This window comes from Danio rerio, chromosome 18 (assembly GCF_049306965.1).
Source record: "Danio rerio strain Tuebingen ecotype United States chromosome 18, GRCz12tu, whole genome shotgun sequence".
Taxonomy (NCBI): domain Eukaryota; kingdom Metazoa; phylum Chordata; class Actinopteri; order Cypriniformes; family Danionidae; genus Danio; species Danio rerio.
Window position 1 is genome coordinate 18,083,679 of NC_133193.1, and position 27,999 is coordinate 18,111,677.

At 35.7% G+C, this 27,999-nt stretch overlaps 1 protein-coding gene and 1 non-coding gene across 2 annotated transcripts; both read left to right on the top strand.

Moving 5' to 3' along the window:
- The first annotated feature begins 15,816 nt into the window (after window positions 1-15,816).
- eif4g2b (eukaryotic translation initiation factor 4, gamma 2b) lies at window positions 15,817-26,197 on the top strand. Its single transcript, NM_001013443.2, is given in 21 exon segments — window positions 15,817-16,095; window positions 16,784-16,892; window positions 18,574-18,639; window positions 18,716-18,841; window positions 19,079-19,181; window positions 19,451-19,582; window positions 19,708-19,774; window positions 19,875-20,026; window positions 20,114-20,224; window positions 20,859-21,041; window positions 21,161-21,299; window positions 21,387-21,541; window positions 21,643-21,753; window positions 22,050-22,178; window positions 22,285-22,389; window positions 22,474-22,689; window positions 22,780-23,038; window positions 23,119-23,323; window positions 23,397-23,605; window positions 23,718-23,839; window positions 25,013-26,197. Coding segments are annotated over 20 exon segments (2,697 nt in total). The 5' UTR covers window positions 15,817-16,095; window positions 16,784-16,851; the 3' UTR covers window positions 25,079-26,197.
- Window positions 21,790-21,973, top strand: LOC137488390 (small nucleolar RNA SNORD97). Its single transcript, XR_011007406.1, has one exon. It is a non-coding gene; the product is annotated as a small nucleolar RNA SNORD97 (small nucleolar RNA).
- Window positions 26,198-27,999: the final 1,802 nt, after the last annotated feature.

Consider the following 27,999-nt stretch of genomic DNA (forward strand, 5'->3'; position numbering starts at 1 on the left):
GGAATTGATTGGATGCATCAGATCTCGTTGAGTTTTTTTGGCACTATTATGGCAGGACCTGAAGAAATACTCTAAGATTTAGCCTTTTATCCAACCTCACAGACTGCAATTTTTAAAATCCGATTGAATTGTGGATACAAATATAAAGGTTCCCAGCAACCAAAGTTTCATTTCTTCTTTAGGACAATGGAAGCAGACAGAAGGAGAAGGTTGGTGTAAAAACATTGGAAATAACCCAAGGAAAACAATCTACACAAAGATCAGCTGTCAACAAGGCCAGCCTTGAATATTTGAGAAAGCGTATGAAACTGATCGTTTACTGCTGTCTTGGTCTGAGTGACGTATGTCTTTATGGTTCACACTCTTTTGTACTGAAATATGTATTCGCACACAAGCACAACTACCTAAAACCTTAAGCTTTAACAATGTTTTATGGCACATCAAAAAACAACAATGAAAAAACTTTGTTTCATCCTCCCAGGCATTTTAACAAGCACAAATAAATGTCAACAGCATCATATGAATGTTTCTTCAATAATTCATTGCTATTTTGACAATGAATTGATGCAATACATTGCAAAACAATACTATTTTGCAAACAGAAAAAATACTTACTAGGGGAAAAGGGCATTAGCATTTGCAGATCATGGCTATCAAATATATTTTACATATTGTACATAATGTAAATGCTAATCCACTTTTCCCCAGTACGTATTTTTTTCTGATTGCAAAATAGTGTTGTTTTGCAGACAATGGCAATGTATTGCACCAATTCATTGTAAAAAATAAAATAAAAAATAGCTGTGTTCAGCACAGTGCTCAGCATAAATGAGTACAGCCCTTTTAAAAATGAATATTTTATCCATTTCTCAGTAATAGCCAACATTTTTGTTGCATTTAAAGAAAAGAGTTTTCTAAACAGTTTCATCTATTAAAATAGGAGTTTTGGTCACCCAACATCTATAATAATTGAAATGACAACTACAAAATACAAACTAAAATGAACATTTTATTTTTCTCTTGATTTTTCCTCTTTATTAAGTTTTATTTCATGTCATATTTGGGTGTACTAATTTTTAAACTGTGATCTTAAGGGTTTTTTTTTTACTACCTGACAAAATGTCTTATCGCCTATCCAAGTTTTAGGAACAACAAATAATAGCTTGACTTCTAGTTGATCATTTGTTATCTGAAGTGGCTTATATTAAAGGCAAAGGCCTCTAGATTACGCTTATTTTACCAAAAAAAAAAAAATCATGCCTTGATTTTAATGATTTAATTAGGACAGTAAGGTCTGACTTTGCTTAGACAAAAGTCTTGTCACTTGAGAGGAATAATGTACAGTATAGAATATAAATTCATACTGCAGTTGAAAAATAATTAATATTGTGTATGACTCCCATGAGCTTGGAGGTCTGCATCCAAACATCTTTGCAATGACTCAAATAACTTATTAATAAAGTCATCTGGAATGGCAAAGAAAGCGTTCTTGCAGGACTCCCAGAGTTCATCAAGATTCTTTGAATCTTCAATGTCTCCTCCTTCATCTTACTTCAGACATGCTCAATAATGTTTATGTCTGGTGATTGGACTGGCCAGACCTTCTTTGCTTTTAGGAACTTTGATATGGGGGCTGAAGTATGAGAAGGAGCGCTATCCTGCTAAAGAATTTACCCTGTTCTGTGGTTTGTAATGTAATGGGCAGCACAAAGGTCTTGGTACCTCTGGCTGTTGATGTTGTCATCCCTTCTGCAGATCTCTTGCATGCCCCATACTGAACCCCAAACCATGTCTTTTCCTTTACCAAACTTGACTGATTTCTGTAGGAATCTTGGGTTTATATGGGTTTAAATAGTTCTTCTGCAGTATTTGTTATGATTGGGATGCAGTTCAATAGATTATTCATTGGAAAAATCTACCTTCTGCCATTTTTTCAAATGATCAACTAGAAGTCAAGTTATTATTTGTTGCTCTTAAAACAGGGATCGACATCAAGACTTTTGTCAGGTCGTGTAGTTTTAGTTTGGGCTGTGGTGTTCACTAATCTAATGTGAATGCACAAATATATTATTGTAAACCATGTAGAAAATATTCATTTAAAAGAGAGATTGGTAAATGCTGTACTCATTTGTGATGAGCACTGTACTGTCTGGATTTACCGTTGTGTTTTTTATTGGTTTAATCTGGAGACTACTGGTGTAGCATTTTTATATTCTTTTATATAATACAATACAAACATTTTCGCTTATTTAATTTGGATGTAACATTTTCTTGCCCTTATAGAATAAACTCAAACCCAAACCCAATAAATCCAAAAATCTGTGAATTTTCAAGAAGTCTCATCATTTTTCCATATTTCTCTTTGATTCAGTGATACCGAAAAAAAAACACTGGGCCAGATATCATTTATGTAATACCTTTTCTTCTGCAAGTGCTTAAACTTGGCATGACTGAAAACAAATAAGGTGTCTTTAGTTTACATCATTACTTTTAAATCATGTCGCAGTTGAAGGACAAAACAGCAGTGGGACGTAAACAAGAAATCGAGTGTCTGTTACCAAAGCAAATTTATTTTTGTCACTCTGTGTATCCTTCGTAGTTCAATGGGCCCACAGTACAAACACAATGCAAAGTCATACTGTGAGGGACACCCGAGAGACTGGATTTGACTTTGAAAATTATTACATCAGGGACCGTATGAACATATTGTTGTAAACTAGAGGTAATGTGCTTGAATGTCTATGTTCCCATGATGAAAGCACATTCTTTGATTGTGTGGAAAACGATCTCTTCAGAGAAAGCCGAATCCCAATTTCATAAACTTGTTTACCGGCACTGGCTCATGGGCTTTTGAAATACTTATTAAAGAATTGCATTTGAATTTGCATTCTCAGGCAAGAGAGCGGGGCAAATTATAATGGAACAACAAGGGAACCGAGTGCACCATGAGAGTTGAGTGTACTCTAAAGGGTAACTTACATTTCCACACTTGGACAGACAGTTATTTGCAGAAATTATGCCAACACAGGCTAACTGGAAATACTTGCCTACAGAAAGTGAAGCAAAAAATACTTCAACATACGTTTGGTTGCAGTTTCTTGGTAAAATGAATAGTATGGGGTAATATGACGCCAACAGATTTAGTTTCTTTTCACACTAATGATATATACGGGGACATATTATCAATGAATAACTTTAACTGATAACTAATAACGTCAATGAAAAACTCCTTTTATGCAACTCGTCGCACAACACCAAATTAAATACCACCAAACAACTTAACTTAATCTTAAATCTCCTGTTTACCTTTTCTGGGGTGGAAAGTTTGCTCAGTAGCTCACATGGTATGCTTAACTTGTGATGCAAAACATTTAGGTTCGAGTCGAGTGCAGTTTGAGTTTGGTTCATTCATTCATTTGTTTTCTTTTCAGCTTAGTCCCTTTATTAACCTGGGGTCGCCACAGCGGAATGAACCGCCAACTTATCCACTATATGTTTTACGCAGCGGATGCCTTTTCAGCCGCAACCATCACTGGGAAACCCATACACACTCATTTGCACACATACATACACTATGAACAATTTGGCTTACTAAATTCACCTATACCGCAAGTCTTTGGACTTGTGAGGGAAACCGGAGCACCTGGAGGAAACCCACACCAACACGGGAGAACATGCAAACTCCACACAGAAATGCCAACTGACCTGGCCGAGGCTCGAACCAGCAACCTTATTGCTGTGAGGCGACAGCACTGCCTACTGTGCCACTGTGTCGCCGAGTTTGGTTCAGCAAAATAAAATAAAAGCAATGTAAATTTAAGCTAAAACAAATTGGCTGTGATGGATTTTCTCTGACATTTGCTTTTGATAACACTTTTCATTGAATTTAGGCAAGGGTTTAGGATAACGCACCTGTATCATAGCTCCCACCTTCTAATGGACGTGTACAAAAATGTTAGTTACTGACATGTATTCAAAAAAATGTATGCTAAATAACAATAATTTAATATTTTGTAAATAATTTACAAAGTACAAAGTGTGTACAAAATAATGTCCTGATGTCATATGTAGGCTAGTCCCTCTAGTGAGTTTATCATCTGAAACCTGCAACAAACATACCCGGAGCAACGTATTTTGCATTGCAGCTTGAGATGAATTATGCACAATGGTAACAGAACCCAGGATTTTAAGCTACTGAAAAAGCTGATCCATATGCTACAAACTTTTGTGAATATGGATTTTATGCCACTACTGTCAAAAAGGTTCCATTAAAATGCAAGATTTAAAAAAAAACAATTCCCTTAAGCTACTTAAAATATGTCCTTTCACTGTGCATAATGCTAATGGAAAATTGTACAATACAGTAATAGGAATAAATAGATGACACTGCTTTGGATTAATCTGTAAAAGCAGTAGGCAGAAGGCACTGTATATATCTGATCCTCTTTAGTGTTCTTCACATCATATCAAACTATGAATAGCAAGACAATGGTTACATGGTTAAATGAAAATGTGCTCTTTGTGCTTATTAATTAAAAGTACTGTATGTAACATATGAATTGAATAAGCTCTATGATATCTAGTTTCTTTTGCACATAACATATTAATTTCTGTATTGTAGCATGAATGCATAAAGTGAACATCACTTTCGGAATATTAATGTAGACTGCGGCTTAACTCCTTCGGTTATTGGCTCATGTAGTATGTAAAGCAAAATTGAAGGATTGCAGAATAAAACAAAACTATACTGTGGAACTATTCATTTATTGTAAATTACCACATCCTATAGTTTGTTTCTTTAAACATTTATTTAAACGTTGTGTAAATCAGCTGTTCAGCTTTCACGGCTACAGTGGTGTTGCATATGTCTAGGCGTTTTCATTTTAGAAAATATATTTAAGACTTTACTGCCGTTTAGTGGCTGAAATTAGAAATGCATTTTAACTTGAGCATGCATTATGGTGATGAAATATTGATAGGATATTGGAATAACGATTTTAATCAGCAGATTTTTTCCAATAAGAACAAGAAACCTAAAATAATATTATTAATAATAATAATAATAATAATAATAATAACATTTGTTAAAAAGACATCTGCTCCTGCATATCAATCATCTAATGTATAATTATTACATTTGTTAGTCATTTTAATTGGCATTAAACTGAATAAATAAAGCATCTTTATATTAGTATCAGTGCATTATTGTCATTATCAGTTGTGATTATGAGTTTATTTGGCATTTAAGTGTTGTATTTACAGAAAGAAAAGGAATTATGGAAAACACCAGACTTACTCTTGTCTTGTTATGTTATATGTTGGTGTATGTTTAAAAGAGCCTTCATGTTCAGACATTTCGTCACCTTGGAATTATAAGGTTCGATCTGCATTCTGAATGATTTTGAGATATTGAGCTTCAAAGTTTGTGCATTCCATAGCCAACAATATGTAACTTTTTTAAAATTAAAAAGTCTTAAAATGTAAACCACTTATAGAAAACATCCCATAATGTAAATAAGTTGTCATTTAATAAGAATATACTTTTATTTAAATTTGGTTTATTTTATATCACATAAAACATCTTTTACTATATCTTTACTTTTTTTAAATGATTAATTTTCTTAAAATTAATTTACAACTAATTTGCTCTATGATTAGGGGGTGGTGGACAAATTTGTGCAGATGTAATAATTATAATAATAATAATAATTTATTTTAGTTACATAAGATTAAATTATTCATTCATTCAGTTTCTTTTCGGCTTAGTCCCTTTACTAATCTGGGGTCGCCACAGGGGAATGAACTGCCAATTTATCCAGCATATGTTTTGTGCAGCGGATGCCCTTCCAGCTGCAACCGATCTTTGGGAAACAACAGTACACACTCATACACTACGGACAATTTTTAGCCTACCCATTTCCCCTGTACTGCATGTCTTTGGACTGTGGGGGAAACCGGAGTGCCCGGAGGAAACCCACGCGAACACAGGGAGAACGTGCAAACTCCACACAGAAACACCAACTGACCCAGCTGAGGCTCGAACCAGCGACCTACCTCGTGTGAGGCAACAGCACTACCCACTGCGCCATGGCGTCGCCTAAGATTAAATTAATATATTATAATTATATTTTAATTTATAAAAAATAATATTTAATCACATAAAAATTTTATTTGTTTGACTCTCGCTATACATTATTATACATATTATATATAGTTTATAGGTATGATTTATACTTGTAGATTATTTAAAGGAGGCCCCCTAGATTTCCTGGGGCCCTAAGCGGTTGCTTACCTAGCTTATTAGTTAAATTCACCCCTACCAACAGGGGGTGGCATGGTGGCTCAGCGGTTAGCACTGTTGCCTTACAGAAAGAAGGTCACTGGTTTGCGTCCCAGCTGGGTCTTTTGGCATTTCTGTGTGGAGTTTGCATGTTCTCCCCTTGCTCGCATGGGTTTCCTCCTGCTCTGGTTTTCTCTACAGTCTAAAGACATGCAATTGGGCAAACAACTGTATGAATTGGGCAAACAAAATTAGCTGTAGTGTATGAATGTGTGCAGTGTAAATGCGAGAGTGTATGGGTACAGTACTGGGTTGTGGCTGGAAGGGCATCTGCTGCATAAAACATATGCTGGAAAACATGGCAGTTCAGTCCGCTGTGGCGAACAAGTACTCTGAAAAGACTAGTAATTACATCAACAGGTACTTGATTTTTGGAATCTAATTGCATAATCCAGACTAAATATAACCACATAAAACAACCCAGCTTTGTGGAAAATGCTCTCCTCAGAAACCATGGATTTAGCCATTATAACAAATATTTCAGACATGCTGCATTTCTAACCATTGTTGCAGACTCTAGGAAGTGACCTTATTCAGCAGAATAATGCACAATGCCATACACACATTGTTCAGGGATCTTTGAAAAAATTAATGGTGCCCCCAAATTCACTGTATACTGAACCACTTCAAACAAGATTTATTTAGAAGTTCACTTTTTATCACAAGCATCCAAAAGAAAGCTTCCTACATCATGCGAAGGTCACAAGCCATAAGTGTAAGACCATGTTATTATTCCCATCTGGACCTTTTACAAAGGCTTTTAGTGTGGTGTAAAGATGTAATTGCTGAATTTGCTCCTGATTATTCCCTTACAGAAATAGGATGTCTACCTTTGTTGTCCTCAACTAGCCTGTGGGCAATTTCGTCCAAGCAGAATTGTTTTTTAATCTTCCCTTTCTGGGGTTCAAGCACACTTTTTGATATAAGCTTTCCTTTTTGCTTCACGCTGCCTGCCTTGATCTCTGTTTAGTGACAATGGGGCATTCAGTCCACCGAACACTAGCGTTCTCAGGCTTTCATGATCTGATTCCCAATCTTTTTCGTCATCGATAAAATAAATATTAAATCCACATCATCATTGACTATTTCAGATTTTCTCTTCTCATGTTTATACATACCATAGAAAGCACAGCGCTAATTACTTATAAATTGTAATCTGTTACTGATTAAAAATTACATGAAAAAGTATGTAGTCAGTAATAACCTCTTAGATGAGATATTTATGGTTAGATTACCTTTGTGCTAACCCTTATTAAATGTCACATATATTAAAGTAGGATAATCTTCTTGTACTATTTTGACAGATACAAAGAAAAATATATATATATACAGTACTGTGAAAAAGTCCTCAATCAATCAGTCTCTTCATTAGAAATATAGGAAATGTGTACAAAAAACAACAGGCCAACATTTCCTCTTTAAGCAAAGATCTGTGTTTAATGTGGCTTCCCTTGGCACAAACACAACTTGAACTGTTTTGTTCTTATTTTCCTGACATTTTCTGAAATAATGTGCTGTGCATTATCAGGCTTCTTTTAGCACTTTCCAGAGTTCTTCTTTAGGTTTAGAGTGTCTTACCTTTCTTTTTCTATCCAGGTGATCTCATACAACCTTTGTTTCATCAGCTGTTTTCTTTTTCCAAATAGAATTTAACTGCAATAAGTAGATCATTATCATGCTGAAAATGAAAATTATTACTAATGGCTTAGTCCCTCTATTGATCTTTTTATTATTCATATCATCATCCAGCATATGTTTTACGCAGCGGATGCCCTTCCAGCTGCAACCCATCGCTGGGAAACACATACACTCTCATTCACAAACACACTCATACGCTACGGACAATTTAGCTTACCCAATTCACCTGTAGCGCACGTCTTTGGACTTGCAGGTGAAAGCCAGAGGAAATCATGTAAACACAGATGTCTGAAACAATGAAACCAACAGAATTCAAACTCTAACCCTGAGATTCCCAAACTAGGGCCCACGGGTTAAAGTTGACCCATGGTAACGTTTGATTTGGTACGCCAACCAATCAGATAAATGATGGGGAAGGTTTGGGTGAATCCCTCAAACAGAAATCGTCATTTCTCATTTAACATAATTGTTTGTTTGTTTGTTTGTTTGTTTGTTTGTTTGTTTGTTTGTTTGTTTGTTTGTTTGTTTGTTTGTTTGTTTGTTTGTTTGTTTGCTGAGCTACAAAAAAGCAAAACAGAAAAATAAAGTTTCAATTAAATGTTATAAATTAATAAGATTTTTTAAAGGGTCATAAAAACCCTAAAACACATTTTTTTATGTTGACATACATACGTGTGGCACGTTGCAAAAACAAGACACATATATTTCACTTTCAAGTAAAACTGTGTTATTTTTATGAATAAACAACATTGAACTGCAATGAAATAAGAAGTATGTGATAATGTTATGAGAAGTACATTATAAATTGTAAAAAGAATATATATATATATATAATCGAAGTCAGAATTATTAGCCCCCCTGAATTATAAACCGCCCTCTATATTTTCCCCCAATTTCTGTTTAACCAAAAGAAGACTTTTTTCAACTAATTTCTAAACAAAATAGATTTAATACCTCATTTCTAATAACTGATTTATTTTATCTTTGCCATGATAACAGTAAATAATATTTTACTGGATATTTTTAAAACACTTCTTTACAGCTTAAAGTGACATTTAAAGGCTTAAGGTTAATTAGGGTAACTAGGCAAGTTATTGTATAACAATGGTTTGTTCTGTAGACTAACGGGACAAACATTTGCTTAAATGGACTTATAATTTTGACCTTTAAATGGCTTTTAAAAATTTAAAAACTGATTTTATTCTAGTCAAAACTAAATAAATAAGACTTTCTCCAGAAGAAAAAAATATTATTAGACATACTGTGAAAATTCCCTTGCTCTGTTAAACATAATTTTGGAAATACTTCAACTTCTACTGTATATTACTGTATATAACATTATTATTATGATATATTTTTAACTATAATTAAGTTAGGATGTTACAATGGCAACGTTAATGTAAAACAGTTTGGTATATTTAGCTTCGACCCACCACCATTAATCAAGTTTGGTCTTTGGCCCTTCATAAAAAAGTTTGGGCACCCCATGCTCTAACCTAACCTAACTCCTATCCTATACATCAACTGAAAGATAATTTATTCACCCAGTAAAACCTCAATAAAAAATGACAAGGAAATGTACACTTGTGACTGGTTTGTGGTAAAAGGTCACATATATCCATTATGCTATCAGAAATTTATTTACCCCAGATTTATTGATTGCGATGTGGGATTTTAGTTAAGTTGTAGCAAACTCACTGAATGTACAAGGAACTAGATTGAGATTTCACAACTTTGGTGTAGCCATTGGTTGAGTTCATAGTCATAAATAGGTGTATAAGGCTGACAACAATACAATAAGAAGCACCAAAAATATCCCCCCTACACTAACACCACAAGCGTGAACTAGGCAGGATGAGTCCATGCTTTCATGTTTTCTCTTGTTGCATCACCAGGCAATCTTTATCCAATCTTCTATTGTCCCATTTTTGTGAGCCTGTGAGAATTTCAGCCTCAATTTCCTGTTGATATGAATGGTGCAGTGTGGTCTTCATCTGATGTTGTGCATTTAGAGAAGGTATACAGAAGAGATGCCTTTTTTGCAGACCTCACCTGTAACGAGTGTTATTTGAATTACTGCAGCCTTTCTATAAGCTCAAACCAGTCTGGTCTATCTCCTCTGACCCCTGGCATCAACAAGGTATTTTTGTCCACAGAACTATCACTCACTGGATTATATCCATTGTACACCGTAGAGAATGCAGTGTGTAAAAATCCAAGTAGATATGAATTCTGAAATCTTCACCAGCTTGTCTGGCACCAAAAGCAACATTCAAAGTCTCCTAAATCATCTTCCTGATGATCGTTTTGTACTATAGATCATCTTGTCCACATCTTGCTGAAATGTTTTGATTTGCTGCCATGTGATTAGCAAACATGAAATGCATTAGCAACGTTTTAACAGTTATACCAAATAAAGTGGGCCATGAGCATTACTATAAATAAATCCAAATAAATGACAGCTATATAGGTTAAATAACGGATGTTAATATCAAATAAATACTGTATTTGTCAAGAAAAAACAGAAGTTCGTTCTGTTCCTAGCTAGCAAAATTCATGTGGCTCAAATCCAACCCACACCAGACACTTACATCTGGCCCACATACCGCATAGAATGATGGCACTTGGGCGATTTGCTCCTGTTTGCTAGATCTGGACCACAATTAAGCCAAAGCAATATCACATATTAGCCAGAATTCAACCAAATGACCAGAACTGGCCCTATTCTGGGCCACAGTTTACTTTTATTCTGGCCCAGATCTGGCCTACACCTTCACTTGCTGGGTGTGGCAAAGTACAAAAATCTCAGCATGCATTGCAGTATGAATATATAGCTCATTGATGCTCCAGTTTTCATTATTTGCTATTGATTCTGCTGTTTAAGTGGACGTTGTTGATTTTGGCACTTTTAGTATCCTGTTTGTGATGTTTGTGAGTTTTGTTCATTTTGTTAATTGTCACCAGGTTCATCCACTGATAATTGATGTCTCTTTGAGCAGAAGCTGAACCATGGAATTTTTTAGCTTATAAACCTTCATAATTCTGTGGCATGTGTAAGCATGTTATTACGTTACTTCTAATAATAAATTAAACATTGGTTAACATCAGTGAATTGCATTATGTCATTACAGGTTGTGCCTCGCTTAATTTTATTGTTTATTATTTTTCTTTCTTTTTTCACTTGGCTTTTTTTCTGTAATGAATAAACTTTTCAAGCAAAGTTCTTAAGTTACAGTAGTCCAAAGAAAATGCATATTAAGAGGTTCAGGGCTATGAGCCTAAGTAAAGCAAACACTTTTCTCCATGATGATGACTTTAGTCTTTGTGGTCCACAAATGTTTTAGGATAACTGGGCCACATTTGCCATATCTTCTCTGGGCTGCTTTAGGCTCAGACACATTAGCCAGAGCTAACTGTGCCAAATATTTACCAAAAGTGGCCCACATTTGTTTTTGGATAACTGGGCCACATTTGCCGTATCTTCTCTGGGCCGCTTTAGGCTAATGGCTGCATTAGCCAGAGTTTACTGTGCCGAATATTTGCCAAAAGTGGCACACATATGTTTTAAAATAACTGGGCCAAATTTGCCATATTTTTTGTGGGACACATTAGGCTTACAGCTGCATTAGCTTTTTTTCCAACTGTGGCCCACATTTATTCTCCATCATTTGGGCCAAATTTATAATTTTCCACACGGGCCACATTATGCTCAAATTCAGATAACATTTTGCCAAAAGTGCTAAATCTTTGCCTTAAATGGCCCATTAATGAATTTGAATCTTTGGCCCCACATTGCCAGTGAACAGGTGGGCCACTTCAGGCTAACATTCATTTTGTTTGGGCCGAAGGAATACCACCAGTGCCTGGTTTATGTTTTAGGATGAATCAGAAAGTTGCTAGTGGGTGCTTAGAAAACAAGACACCTATATGCAAATGAAATAATGACATACAAGTTCATATTTGAGATTTACATATATAAAATATTATATATGCAACATATATTTTGAAATATTGCAAAAATGTCTGCTTTTATTATTATCTTTTTTAATTTTTGAATTACAAATTTGGTGGAAAGCACAAAAAAATATTAAACATAAAGGGCCCAATCATACACCCGGCGCAATGTCGTTTTGAGGCATTGCGCCACACTCTTTAAATAGCAAATGCATTTGCGCTCATATGTGCGCCCATAGGCGTTCTGGTCTGAAAAGGAAGGTGTTCTGAGGCGCATTGCTGGCGCGTTGCTTTTTTGAGAAACTATAATAGATTTTTCATTAGACCAAAATAAACCCGGTCTGAACTCTTACACACTGCTTAATAGCCTACAATATATATATAAATATAAAGGATTAAACATATTATTTTCTAGCCTACATAAATATGAAAAACCACTTTTTTTGTCTTCTTCATCTTGGGAGGCTTTTTCAGTTCATTCATAACAATTTGCTTTTGTGTAATGCTATTACTATTAGCAGTATTATTTATTATATCCATATTTATATTTATTTTATTGAAAACAAGCTTAGATTTGCCCACCTGCAGGTTTTAGATCACAGGGCACAGCATGTGTTTTAGGATATAACTCAGGTTTTTGAACACACTTCGTTATTATTGTTCATTTATTCGTTTGCTGGAAATAAGAACTGAATTTAGAAATAGTTTTGAAATGAATATTTGCACTTAACAAACAAAACTAATTATTTATAGGCTACTTGATGTCTGTGCGTAAAGGTTTCCTTATCCAAGAGCGAAAGTGAAAGTAGATCGATTATCTCTCATTCTTGCGCGGTAGATGCTCTGTTTAACTGTTTTCTGTGAAAAAAAAAAACTGTTAACTGTTAACTGTTTGCTTGTTAAATGCTTAGTTTTTCCACTTCCACTTACTTTACGTCCTGTAAATAGCAAATGCGCTTATGGCGCTACGCAGCTGGCTCCTAAACGGAATGGGAGATGAGACTCTGATTGGTTTATTCTCAAAACACACCTATAACTCATTAAGAAAATAAACTCAATCCTCTTAGACCATGCGCCACAGCGCAAAGCGGATTTTCCCGTCCTTATATTAGCAAAAATGCATTCTGACATGCCCTGAACGCGTTTGCGTCCTGCGTTTTGTGCATGGACCGTCAAAATAGATGTTTAATAACAAAATGTTTAATTACAAAGGAAAAAAAAAGTTTGCTCTATCAATTTAGCAATTTATCTGCATAAAACGGCAGTCTGTGTATATCTACAGTATGGAGAATACATCCAGCCAATGCAGGACCTGAGAGAGGATCACATGAGCTCTACTAATTACCAAATGTATCATGGTCAGAGATAAATTAAAATAATAATAATAAGCATATTTTCATTATTAATCAAAAGACAATAAGCTTGAATCAAAATTGAAATTTAAAAATTTCCAAATTGCAGAAAAAAATTGGTATTTCAGTTTTTTGTGTGCTAGTCTTTTCCCCTTTGCTCTTGTTTTCACATTCTGCGCTTGCGTATGCCATTCATGTTTAACTTAAATCATGCCAGGTTTCAGTGTTATATTGGTCCACTAGTTGAGACTGAAGCCTGCTGCTTGCCAGACAGATGAAGGGGGAGTTTTTATTTTTGATTCATGTTCATTATCTTTTGATACATTCCCTCATTGTTTCTTATTTTGCTCAATTTTTACACGTGTTTTCAATTTTGGGGCAGCACAGTTGCTAAGTGGTTCGCACAGTCACCTCACAGCAAAAAGGATGCTGGTTCGAGTCCCAGCTTGACCCTTTCTGAGTGGAGTTTTGCCCGTGTCTATGCGTGAGTGTCCTCCGGGTGCTTCACTTTCCTCCAGAGTCCAAAGACATAGTGGATCCGCTGTTTAAAACAATTGCCAAAGAACTTGGTGATTCATTCCGCTATGGCGACCCTGGATAGAGCATTATTTTTTTTTTATTTGAATATTATTATTATTTTTTATCTGTAAACTGTGATTTGTGACATTAACCTGACATTGGGTTATTTGGTCAATCACAATGTCAGGCTAACTTAACAAATCAATTTCAGGCTAATGTAATAAACCAATGCCAGTCTGATGTCAGAAACCGGTGTCAGTCTAACACAGAGTTGCCTAAACTCGTTCCTGGAGGGCCAGTGTCCTGCATAGTTTAGCTCCAACTTGTTTTAACATACCTGCCTGGAAGTTTTTAGTATACCTAAAAAGAGCTTGATTAGCTTGTTCAGGTGTGTTTGATTGGGGTTGGAATTAAAATATGCTGGACACCGGCCCTTCAAGATCGAGTTTGTGCATTCAAATGTCAGGCTGATGTCACAAACCAATGCCAGACTGGCTTTACAAACCAATATCAGGAGGATATCACAGTGATGTCACAGGCTGATTTCCAAAACCATAGTCAGACTGCAAAAAAAGTAAAAGTAGGCTAACCTAATTAATATTTGTAATTTGTTACTTCTGGACGTGTACATAGGCCACAGTTTGTTTGTTGGTTAAATAAACAGTACGTTTAAGTTAATTGCCTACTTTAATTTTCCCTTTATATTTTTCATTAAAAATTTTTAGGCCTATATAGGCTGGAATATTTATTATAACAAATTATCATTTTTCTTGGAAGTACAGCCATACAATCTAGCAAATGAAAGTCTACAATAACTTACATTTTATCTAGATTCTAGACCAGGGGTACCAAAACTTTTTCTTATGAATGGCCAAAATCCAAGCTTGATTGAGAGCTGTAGGCTGAAGGTAAATATAGCAAACTGTAGGGTGTAGCATTGAGTTGCCATGGGTAATTTATTAATTTATTTCATAATAATTTTAAAAAAGGAAAAGATTACTTCAACCATATACTAATGCATAATCTAATTTTAAAAAAATGTTTTTTATTTTCACGAACTTGCCTTGATTTGCACACAAGATCTTCTGCTGTGTGCCCTGTGCGTTAAGTGACACAATGTATACATTTAAAAAAAAAAATCTTTCATTTACAACAGTGGTTATCGTGGTACGTGTACCACTAGTGGCACGTGGACTGCCTTCTATAGTGGTACGCAATCCAATATGTCATACATGCAACATATTTAAAAATGTATCAAAAATGGTTAATTTATTAATATGATGACATATAGCCTGTATTTATGAGGTCCAAGCACCATTTCCAGGTTTTGATGAATAGGATACTATAGGTTAACACTTTACATTTAAGTACAGGAGATTCTTTAAAATTTTTAAGAACAGTAGCCTTCCATTTTCAAAGAACTTTTAGAAGCACATTTTAATTTAAACACTGACATTTTATTTTGTTTGTTTGTTATAAGCACATCAGTGTTAATGTTCAAACTATTTATAAGGTTCAAAGTGGCCAATAATAATGAATATTATTAATAATAGTAATTAATCTGCCACGTTTTTAAACTGTGCAGAGCTGTAGCTGCTTAATTGGGTCTACTACGCTACTGTATTTAAATACTGGTCATATGGTGGTAGCCTACTTGGAGAGACAATTTTTTTCTGAGGTGGTACTTGATGAAAAAAGTTTGAGAACCACTGATTTACAATATTTAATTGTAACATTTAATTTCATTTTTGTTTGTATTGTTTTTTGTTGTTGCTTTGTAGCTCAAAAATAAAACAAACAGGAAAAGTTGATCTGTTGGGCATTCCCCAACCCTTCCCAATCATGGAGGGCCAAACCAAAGGATACAAAGGGCCAAAGGGCCTAGTTTGGGCATTTATGTTAAATGGGATGTAATCTCTTGATGTAAATGATACGATCGTTGTATGATCAACCGTTTTGTTTTTGATCAAATAATGTTTTTTTTTTTAACTTTCACATGAGAAAAGTAAAAATGCACAAGAAGACCATTCCAATATATAAAGCCGATGTGGTTCACAATGTGGAAAATTACTAACAACGAAGTCCTGACAAATACAAATCAAGTTCCTGTGTGACGTCAAGCAGTCAGTCAGGAGGAGCCCGAGCTCAATATTTCTCCGCCACAGCGAGCTGCAATCGTGCCTGACCGGTTATCTTCTCAATCCTCTCAAAAGCATATCTATTTTCATATTCACCCTTTTTCTCTTTAAAAAGAACAAAACCAAAAACAAAACTGAGGTTGCCTTAGTAAAGGTAAGTTTCTGTTATTTAACATAAGATAAAATGGCTGCTGTTGTTAGTGCGTGAATGTAGAAAATGGCGTCGCTGTAGAACAAACACCTGAGAACGTTTTTGCCTTTAAAACCTAAAACAAGTTAGCACATGTGTTAGTCATTGGATAGATTCATTTATGTATATCTTATCCTCTCTCCGTGTTTTAAGGGGAGTACATTGTTACGTGACCACTAACCGCATGCTAGCTAACTGTTACGTTAGCTATTACGCAAAAGCTGTTATTAACTGTAGTAAAAATATTGAGTTATATTCGTTGCTGTCTTGTGTTTAAATGATGTGATATATGTCGGGTTTAGAAAATGATATAGACCGAAAGTAACAAGATATGGCTTGTTTGTTGGTTTTTCTTTGTTATCTCGGTTACTGTGTTAGTAAGCTATCGTAAAGATTTGGCCTCTTTTGTCATGAAAGGAGGAAACGACAAGCTTAACGTACTATTTAATGGCAGAATAAAATATTTTTAAAATATTACATATGCATAAAACGTGATTAGGCCTATTCATCTTTGGAGGAAGAGTAAATCTCTGAACAGACTAGTAATTATTACATCGTGTGTGTAATACGCAGCGATTGTTAAACAAGTAATTTTCTCACGTTTCCTTAACTTTTTTTCTTTCCCTGTTTTCATCCTTTCTTTCTCCAACAGTTCGGATTTCCCCACCCCGCCCTTTGATAATTATTCTTTTGAAGATTCTTCGTTGTCAAGCCGCCAAAGTGGAGAGTGTGATTGCAGAAGGGGGTGCTTCTCGTTTCAGGTGAGATTGAACATCAAGCATTGCCATTGGACTTAAACATATTTCTTAACGTTTGAGTCATCAATACAAGCAATACTGTGTAGTTAAAGAACATGGGAATCTACATCATAGATGTCTTATTAAAGGACCAGCTCAAGAGCACACAAAATCCATCACAAAAGGTGGTCGTTTTGTATTGATTCTTTTTTTTAAATAATGTCTAATAATAAATCCACCTAGTATTTAAATGTTTACAACCACAAAAAGCACACTACATACTCATTACAGTATTCAGGTTTGTAAATAAGAGGTGCTGGTGCTACTAAAATATTATATTATAGTTACATCTTGAACAGAGATCATTTGCATAAGTGTTACATATCATTTCACCTTTATGTAAAACTGCTTAATGTTAAAACATTGTCAGACGCAAAACAAGGAAGCAGGTGACTGGCCAGAAGGAACTTAAGTGTGCTTGATCTGAACAAATATCAAGAAGTTTTTTCCTACCTTATTTGTGGTGTGAGCACTTGCAATTCAATGCAAATTAGTTGATGTAACTAATATTTATAATGATTAAAGATTTGAATTTGTTTACCCTATCAAATTTCACAGAAGTTAGCAGTGACAATGGCAATGAGGGATAAAGCTAGTGTTTAGATTCAATGTAGATTTACCATGTTAACCTATACATACACCTCTTTGTTTAGCTTCTTTTTGAGGCACCCAAAAAAAATGGGTTTTCCCCAATGCTGAAGCTTATCCCATACTATAATCTGTGGGTCACAGATGAGTACTTTTTTTTCCCTGCATCATAATAAGTTTAAATGAGTAAATTTATGTACAAAAAAAAATTATTCAAGTATATATTTTTAGTGGAAATAAAATGTCAAAGCAAAAATACTGGTTGTATTAGTAAATTGTGACTAATTATGAATATTTGTAAGCGTTTTTGTATATTTTGGGGCTGTACTGTGATTTTTAAGAGCCATCAAATTGTTTAAATCTAAAAGTGCCTGGCAAGATTATTTCAGATACTTTTTTTTTTTTTTGGTTTATGAATTTTTGTGGCTTTGAATCACATTTTTGTTGTCATCTTCTGTAAATTATTTTAAAAAAATATTAATATTTTTGAGTGCAACTTTTCAGATTAAAACAGCATGTTTTTATTATAAAGCAAAAGAAATGGCAAAATAGAATAGTTTGTTGTACTTCAATTAATAATTAAATATTTTTTCATATTTGACCCATGCATAGGTCTGCTCTCATATTAAATTGCATGAACATTGTGTAATGACTGGCATTTCTCTCCATCGCACACTGATTCAGTTGCGTTTTAGACCCAAGCATCTGCATTGACGTCGCACCAGTCGCCTTGAGCAAGTGGACAGTTCAATCGATTTAACTTATCTCATGACCGAGGGGTAAAGCTTTTGCCTGAATTTTTAAAAGGATGTTTTGAATTGAAAATTACATTATTTGACTGTTTTTAAACAAGATGGGGAACTCTTTGATGGGTGTCTTAAAATGTCTTGCACATTAAAAATAAAAAGTGGTGTTGCTTTTTGTCTAGCTATTTAGCTGAAACTTTTTAAACTGCTTTCTACACCAACACAAATTGAATAACCATAAACCAGTTCTAAGTATTTCTTAGTGGTGGTTGTGTGATTACCCTTCTTATCTACAATTGTTTTTATTCTAGTGCTTCTTCGGGCGGAGGAGGAGGTAGGGGTGCATCTCAGCACTATCCCAAGACTGTCGGCAACAGGTATGCTTTGTTAAATTTAAGAACATTAAAACTTTGTAATGTACTTCAGAGACTAATGGCTTGTTTGCTCTTGTAGCGAGTACCTGGGGAAAACCCCAGGGCCTAGCGTTCAGAGATGGGTTCCTTCACGAAGCACTAGACGAGATGTCAACTCCTCCACTGAAAAAGAACATCACGATGCAATATTTAGGAAAGTAAGAGGGTGAGTGTCCTTAAGGAGCATAAATGCACACTTCAGCAGCGATGGAGATTAAAGAAGGCTCTGTTTCTGAGCTTTTGTTTATTGTGCTCATTGAGTCTTGTGAGCATGTTTTTGTGCTTGTCAGCTGACGCTCTCAAGCTCAAAAAAGCACAAATCTTTGTGATAAACAGCTTTTTTTTTGTTTGTTTATTTGTTTAAACTGATATGAGATGTTCATTTGTCTTCTCTCTCTTTTAGCATACTTAATAAACTGACCCCTGAAAAGTTTGACAAGCTATGCCTTGAGCTTCTCAATGTGGGCGTAGACTCTAAACTTGTCCTCAAAGGAATCATCTTGCTGGTGAGCGGGTTTTGCATTCATTTTTTGATTTAATTATAATGTCAATCTTCTGTGGCTTAAGTTCCCTTAAATAAGTTAAATTCTTATCATTTGAAATCATTATAATTAAAATATTATAAAGTATACAAGCCTGCTTAGACGTTAATAATACGCCAGCTTATAAAAAGTTTCAGTGCTTAATGTAATAATTAATAGTCTTAAAAGCTGCTTTTGAATAAATATATGTCATGCATTACTGTAATCTGACTATATTGTTCTCTCTACCACAGATCGTAGACAAAGCCCTAGAAGAGCCCAAATACAGCTCACTCTATGCTCAGCTATGTCTGCGTTTGGCAGAGGATGCACCAAACTTTGATGGCCCAACACCTGAAATCCAGTCATCACAAAAGCAGAGCACAGTAAGTACATGAATGTACTAAACTTGTTTATTTACATCATTAATGTATTGTAAAAATTCCCAAAAAGAATTCTCAATTACCCTCTAGTTTTGTTACTATTCATTATACTGTCTATTTGCCTGCAGACTTTCCGAAGACTTCTAATTACCAAGCTTCAAGATGAATTTGAAAACCGCACCAAAAATGTTGACCGTGAGTCATTTTATTTCTTCCATAACCTAGATGTTTTGTGCTAATTGCAAAGCATGATTTGTGTCCAGTTTCTAAAATTGAAATGTGTGTCTGCATTTAGTCTACGACAAACAAGACAACCCTCTCACCTCTGAGGAGGAGGAGCAGCGTGCCATTGCCAAGATCAAGATGCTTGGCAATATCAAATTCATTGGGGAACTCGGCAAACTTGACCTCATCCATGAATCTATCCTTCATAAGTGCATCAAAACAGTATGTATTAGTTGAACTACATGATGTGATTTGGTTAATAGTGAGTCAGTGATTTTAAGGGGGTCATCACTTCTACTTTATCTGTAGCTTTTGGAGAAAAAGAAGAGGGTCCAGCTCAAGGACATGGGAGAGGATCTGGAGTGTCTCTGTCAGATAATGAGGACTGTGGGGCCCAGACTCGACCATGAAAAAGCCAAGGTACAACCTGACCCACTGAACTTTTTTTTTTTTTTTTTTCAGCATCGGTTGAATAGATTGATTAAAAAGGCCTATTTATACATGCTTTTTATTAATCTTTTTTTTTTTTTTTTTACTTTCAAGGATAAAAAAAAAAAGCTTTCTTTACGAGTCTTGATTCAAACACAAACCCAAAAAATACCTCTTAAAAGAATAGGTATAAATGTGAACGGGTCTCGCCATCTGCTTGTGTTCCTGCCAATTAGAATGCCATATTAGTAGTGGGGTATAGAGTATAATGCTAGTTTAATGCCTTTCAGATGTTAGACAAGTTTTTTAAAGCTATCAAGATATATAGATTTTTATTTGAAACATCATTGCATTTTATATTTGAGATGCTAATGGGCTGATTTATGGTGTTCAGGGTCAGGCTTTTAGCTATAAAGTTGTTGCCTTTTGAAAACTGACAGATTGGTACAGTTTCATTGTGACTTTTTGGAAGCAGTTTTACCCATAGCACCTTGAAGGCAAAACAAATCTTCAGACAGAGGCAGACTTTTTTTTCCTGCAGGAGTTTTAAGTGGATGATATATTCATTGAGTAGCTTAAGTGTAATTTGAGCATGTTCTCTCATACGCCTCTGCTTTCCCCACAGTCTTTAATGGATCAGTACTTCGGCCGTATGCAATCCTTAATGAACAACAAGGATTTGCCTGCGAGGATTCGTTTCCTACTGCAGGACACAGTGGAGCTGAGAGAGAACAATTGGGTTCCTCGCAAAGCTTTCATCGACAACGGACCAAAGACGATTAACCAGATTCGTCAAGATGCAGTGAAGGTAAGCCAGTTACATTTACACAAAACTACAAATATCTTAATGCTGTTAGAAGTCACTGATTCTTTTATTAGAAACCAAAGCATTGGTTATTATAATTGTTTATCTTTTCCTTTTCAAAGGATTTGGGTGTTTTCATTCCACCCATGAACCAAGGAATGAGAATGGACTTCTTCCTAGAAGGCCCCTTTATGCCGAACAGGATGAAACTGGATAGAGAAACTCTGGGTGGTTTGGCTGATATGTTTGGTCAGATGCCAGGTTAGTTTAGCACCTGTTGTATTCATCAGCTTCATCTAGATTGAATTTTCCATGTGTTGTTCATCTTTCCTGTATAACTATCTGCAGGTAGTGGCATAGGGACTGGTCCAGGTGTAATCCAGGACAGGTTTTCGCCCACTCTAGGACGTCATCGAACAAATCCTCTTTTCAATGGCCACATGGCATCCCAACCCCAGTCCCAGTTTGACTTGGGTATGAAGCCTTTCATGAAGTCTAACCAGGTATCAGAGGGCTGTTTTTTTTTCAGCAACGACATCCATCATTTGCATTTTTTTTACAGTTTAACTGTTAGTATTAGATTACTAAATTCCTATATCTTTAGGGACAGAATCAGCATTTTCACAATCAAAACCAGAACCATCTGAATCAGCAGCAGGCTCAATCAAAGGACATGCCTCCACGCTTCAAGAAGGGGCAGATGAATGCAGACGAGGTAAACCTAGACACATTAAACTCCAGAAAAACCAAAGCACCCTGTGATTATAAAAAGACGCGTTATTCTGAGGGATTCCACTGGTTGACAGTTTCTTTCTTTCCATCTTACTGTTTTTTTCTTCCTTTGCTTTACCTCCTCTCTATGCTGCTCCTCCTCTATCCCTCAATCTTTAACTGCCAGCCAGTCCGCTGATTGCGATTATGAGATATGAGGGTGTAACCTGTCACCATAGTCTCAAATATGAAATCTTGATGAGTAACCTAACAGTGTTTTCTTGTGATCCATTCTTTCAGATCAGTCTTAGACCTGCCCAGTCGTTCCTTTTGAATAAAAACCAAGTGCCAAAACTGCAGCCCCAGATTCCCACCATGATTCCTCCCAGCGCTCAGCCTCCACGAACACAAACTCCACCACTCGGACAGGTAGAAATCTCTATCAGCTCTTTTTGAACATTTTTAGTTGGAATTGATATTTATTTAAAACTACTTTTTATTGTGCATTATAAAAATTCATGCTGTTCTTTTTTAGCCTCCTCAACTTGGACTGAAAACCAACCCGCCTCTGATTCAGGAGAAACCCCAGAAGACTACTAAAAAACCACCACCTGCTAGGGAGGAACTGCTGAAAATGACTGTGGGTGTTTCTAATATTGTAAAACGTTTTATTTCTGTGGTTTTAAGAGACTTTATAACAGATTACTTGTTTTGAATACAACAGGAGAACATTGTGACCGAGTATCTGAACAATAGGAACATGGAGGTCGCTGTCAGCGGTGTGAGAGAGATGAAAGCTCCCAAACACTTTCTGCCAGAGATGCTGAGTAAGATCATACTGTGTTCACTGGAAAGGACTGATGAAGACCGGGAACAGGCTAGCACTCTTATTAACACACTGCGTACCGAGGGCTTCATCACAGGGGAACACTTCATGCAGGTAACTTCCTTTTGCGAATTAATTTTTTTTTTCTCAATCAAAAGGTTTGTCGAGCTTTTCACTGTTAATTATATGTGCTTTTGTAAGCAGGCTCTGCTGAATGTCTTGGATCAGTGCCCTAAGATTGAGGTAGACATCCCCCTGGTGAAGTCCTATCTAGCTCAGTTTGCAGCAAGAGCCGTCATCGCAGAGTTGGTCAGTGTGGCAGAACTGGCTCATCCACTGGAGAATGGCAACCACTTTCCTCTTTTCTTACTATGCCTGCAGCAAGCTTCCAAACTCAAGGACCGCGAGTGGCTCACAGATCTCTTCCAGCAGAGCAAGGTCAACATGCAGAAGATGCTTCCTGGTAAGTCTACATAGAGAAATTTTGTATAATTTTTATTTAAAGATATCTTATTTTATTTAACTAGAGTTTGTGTTTCTCAGAAATTGATCAGAATAAGGATCGTATGCTGGAGGTTCTCGAGGGAAAAGGTTTGAGTTTTCTCTTCCCTTTGCTCAAACTGGAGAAGGAACTACTGAAGCAAATCAAAGCAGATCCCTCTCCTCAGACCATCTACAAGTGGATTAAAGACAACATTTCTCCCAAACTCCACATTGACAAGGGCTTCATCAACATACTTGTGACTAGGTACTTTCTCGTGAATATGAATGGTGAAATGTAGTTAGAAGCATTATTGACAAGCTCATGTTTTGTTCAACAGCTTCCTGCAGTATATCTTTGCTGAGCTTGGTGTGCCTGAATGCGATGAGCAACTGTCCTTCCCTTCTAAAGAGCAGCTCGATCAGGAGAAGCAGCTATTGCACTCTTTTAAGCCAGTCATGCAGAAGTTCCTTCACGAACACACCAACTTGCAAGTCAGTGCTCTGTATGCCCTGCAGGTGCACTGCAATGCCAATGCTTTTCCAAAAGGTACAGAATGCACATAAGATTGTTACATTTTGTCTGTTGAGATTTTCTGAATGACTAAATGAGAATTTTTCTAATTTGAGGTTTGTGGCTCTGACTTGTTTTTGTGATTCAGGTATGTTGCTTCGCTACTTTGTCCACTTTTATGACATGGAGATCATCGAGGAGGAAGCATTTCTTGCTTGGAAAGAAGATATTTCCCAAGAATTTCCTGGGAAAGGAAAAGCCTTATTCCAGGTTAGTTTATTTGACTAATCTCGGCAGTTTCATCAAATGGAAAAAAGGTTTTGTGTGGCTTTTTATTTTTACATTTTCTAATGTATTAAAAATAAAAAAATAATTATATTTTGTATTCTACTTTTAATGTTTTTCTCCATCAAACCTCCTTTAAATCTTTAACTTTCATGTATGTGAGAGCTCGACAGCACTGGGGCTTCCATTTTAAAGTTCAGGAGCATCCTCCAAAAATGAATGAGCACCTCTACTACAAATTATTTATTAATTAATGTATTGTAATTGATAACAATTTCATTAATTCTGAGATAACTTGTTGAAATTATAGTTATTATAATAAATTAAGTTTCTTTCCAACATACTCGCAGGTGCCACCCTCAGTATTTTCCGAGGTCGCCTCTATTCGCTTGTTAAGTGATGACGTGTTAGTAACGTATGTAATACTGTTTCTGGGTCCAAGCTGCCGCTTATTTGAATTGAGAATATATTGGTTTATGATCACTTTTTATTCATATCGCACAATAAAGTTAATTTTATATATAGTGTACACAACAGTCTCTAACTGTTGTTTTCTAACAGAGAAAACAACAGTCTCACAACAGCATCACAAAAACTAAAGTTTAACAATTAAAAAAAAATTTATCACTTTCGTCAGCCCTGCTCATCAGTCAACTTGAACATTATTCTTTCAATAGCCAACCTGGTCCTTTACAGTACAGTTATCTTTCATAAGCTGAAAAGGGCAAGCTTCTTTGGTGATGTGTGCAGTGGTAAATTTCACATTTAGCTGCCATTTGTGTTAAACATCGGACTCTATTTTCAAACCGTATGCCCTCTCTGTTGGTGGATCGACATTCATCACATGATCATCGTCACTGGCGTCATTATTTGTAACCTAAGGTGGTTTACAAACCTGTTTTTATTCCATCTTCTTCAGTCCTTTAAATTTTCTGTGGTGTTATCTGACAGCAGAAAGTTGTGACTGAGAGATTGACAGCTAATATTAACCTAAAATCTGCATAGCACAAGAGACCGGTCGACATATGAACACACAACATGAATGCTTTTAAGAGCAAACAAATGCTCCCAGATGTATTTTTAGGTTGCATAGATTATATTTCAGGTATTTTTATTTTTGAGCCCTGTATATTTACAAGCCTTTATCTTCGTTTTCAGGTGAACCAGTGGCTGACCTGGCTTGAGACGGCTGAGGAAGAGGAGTCAGAAGAGGAAGCTGACTAAGAAACCAGACTAATCCTAGTACAACATTAATTTTCTGCTAAATGGCCTGCCTTGGGGGTTCTACACTCTTTTTGCAGTAGCTCACTCTGTTGACTAAAGTACTCTGCTGCTAGGCTCGTGAATTAAACAGCAATACCGTTATTGTAACATCTCTTAATGCGTTTGCTTGCGTCATAACCATTGTCAGGCTTTTTTAAAATCGACATCAGTTTCACATGTTACATCAACCACTGCTCTTTTTTTTTGTAGAAAAGGTGTTCGTCAGATCCTCCTCGTGGTATGCCTGGTTTAATTTGTGTGTTTGTTTCAGAAAAGAAAAACAGGACAAACCTCGCAGCGTCTGAGCAGCAGTGAAGCTGAGATCCTGGTTGTAATGGGCTTCATAGGTTACGCTGTAGACTCTTATTAGTGTTATTGTGGGTCGGTTGCAATATCCTTCAACCCTCGAGCATGATTGAAACATCTGTAAAACTGTAATCACTGTAACATTTAGCAGTCTTCATTTCTACCTCCTACCGAATGAGCATTTGTTAGTACAGCCTCTATGTCGGATTTCATGAATTACGATCTAGAGCATCTGCTTAGTAGTTTTGTTTTTGCACAACACACTACCTAATATCTCAGCTTGCAGTAGAGTTTAAGTGCTTTCCATTGAAGATGCCGAAATCAAGCTACTAGTGTCAACTTAATGCCTCTGCAGCCCCAGCCTTACTATAATGTTGTCTGCAGTGTGATCTACGAGTATAATTGAGATGTATTCTTTCTCTAATGGCAGTTGTAATGTTTCCAATCTGGTCCCATTGATCTGCTACAAATAATTCCAACTGTGATGGATTTTTTTTTTAACCTGCCTTTTAATGGGGCATTAAACGTAAATGGAACAAATCCTTGACACCCAAAAAGAGGAGAAAGGCTTTTGCCCTCGTCAATAAGAGGTTTACTTACAACCTTTTATTGACAGGTGTTTTAATTGTACCTGACTTGCATTTGCCCACTTTAACTGCGGTGCAGTTGTCAGAATTGAAATAACTTATGATCATGTCGTTGTAAGGCTGTTTAGTGCTGTATTCATCACCACTATTGCTGAATTTACAATAAAGAAAAAACTTGATCACTTAAGTCTGTCTTTTTTTCCTATTTTATTTTATATTTTTTTTAAATGTTGCACTAATATTTTTTTTCAATCAATTATAACATGAGGGAATATTGTATGGACCGTTTTTTTTTTTTAGGATTTATTTTTGCCTGTATTAGATAGGACCTTATTGCGACAGGAAGTGAAGTTAGTTAGAGGGGGGGTGGGGGTAGGTTAGGGAAATGACAACTTAATTCTTATGTTCAATCCACCTAAATTTAAGTTAATCGGTTTGTGTTGAGATGACATGAATAAATTGTGTAGAACCCTGCATTTTTTTTACAGTGTATTCTCTGTAATGTATTTACCAGGGGCAGACTAGCCATAGGGAGCACCGGGAGTCTGGCCTGCCCTCCCCTCTTCCCGTACCCGCATTCACCAGCTCTTCACTTATTGATCGCCGTAATCAACCATCCCCACCGCACACTTTTCAGTTACCGATCACCACAGTCCACAACATGACACAAACCCCCTACTCTGGCTCTTCACTTCACACACAACTCCACAACCCCCAGCTCCTAATTTACCAATCACTTGGGTGGTCAGAGGAACAATAACTTTCCCGACTGAAAATACAGTTTCAGTCTGCCCCTGGTGTTCACACTCATAGTTTGGTTGTATTAGTTTTTTTTATATATATATATAATGGTCTGGACCACAGAAGAAAAAATTGGTCAGATCTTTGGCATTTTATAAGCTGGAAAACAAAAATAAAAAAATAATCGCAATATATTTTGTGACTGAAGTGTTAAACATGCTGTGTGTGTGCGTGAGTGCTTGTGTGTATACGTATGTACGTACGTACGAAGATTGTTTTGAGTGTTTGGACGACAAATGTATTTCGTAGGTTAATTGTTTACAAAATTTAATGCAATCTACACTCAAAATATATATTTGCTGCGTGCACAAAATTTATATGAATTAACAATTCTTGGGATTTTTTGGAAGGACGACGTTATTCTTTTTACGTTCAGTCCACTCAAATTTAAGTTAACTTGATCGATTTGTGTTGGGACAACATGAATTGTGTAGAACCTTACATTTTTTTACAGTGTAAATATGTATTTACACTCATAGTTTGGATCTATTAGTTTTTTTATTTAATGGTCTGGACCGCAGAAGAAAATAAATAATCAGATCTTTGTCGTTTCATAGGCTAGAAAATACAAAAATTACTGCATTTATGATTTATATTTTGTGACTGAATGGGTTAAACATGCTCTCTTTGTGTTTGAACATGCAATGTTTTTCAAATATTAAAATACCGCAATGAAACGACACAATTCTTGATCTTTTTAGGGGGACAACTTAATTTATTCATTTTTTTTTAATTTTATGTTCAATCTACTTCAATTTTTTCAAATTAACTTAATTTGTGTCGGGACAACATGAATGAATTGTGTAGAACGCTGCATTTATTACAGTGTAAAGATTCACACAGTTTGGTTCTCCTATTTTGTTGTAATGTTCCGGACCACAGAAGAAGAAAAAAAATTCAGATTGTTGTCATTTTATAGGCTGCAAAACACAAAACTGCATTTGTTTAATATATTTTGTAACTGAACGCGTTGAAAATGCTCTTTGTGTGTGTGTAAATGTGATGTGTCTCTTTTTACATATTGATATACCGTACAGCTTGTTTTGTTTGTTGTTTGGGTGACAAATGTATTTTGTGTGTGAAATGTCAACAAAATTAATTTATTTACAAGTGATGATTACAAAATTAATTATTCTAAACCTTTTTTTCTCCTTTTTTCTTTTCCAATCAATTTATTTAATTATAACG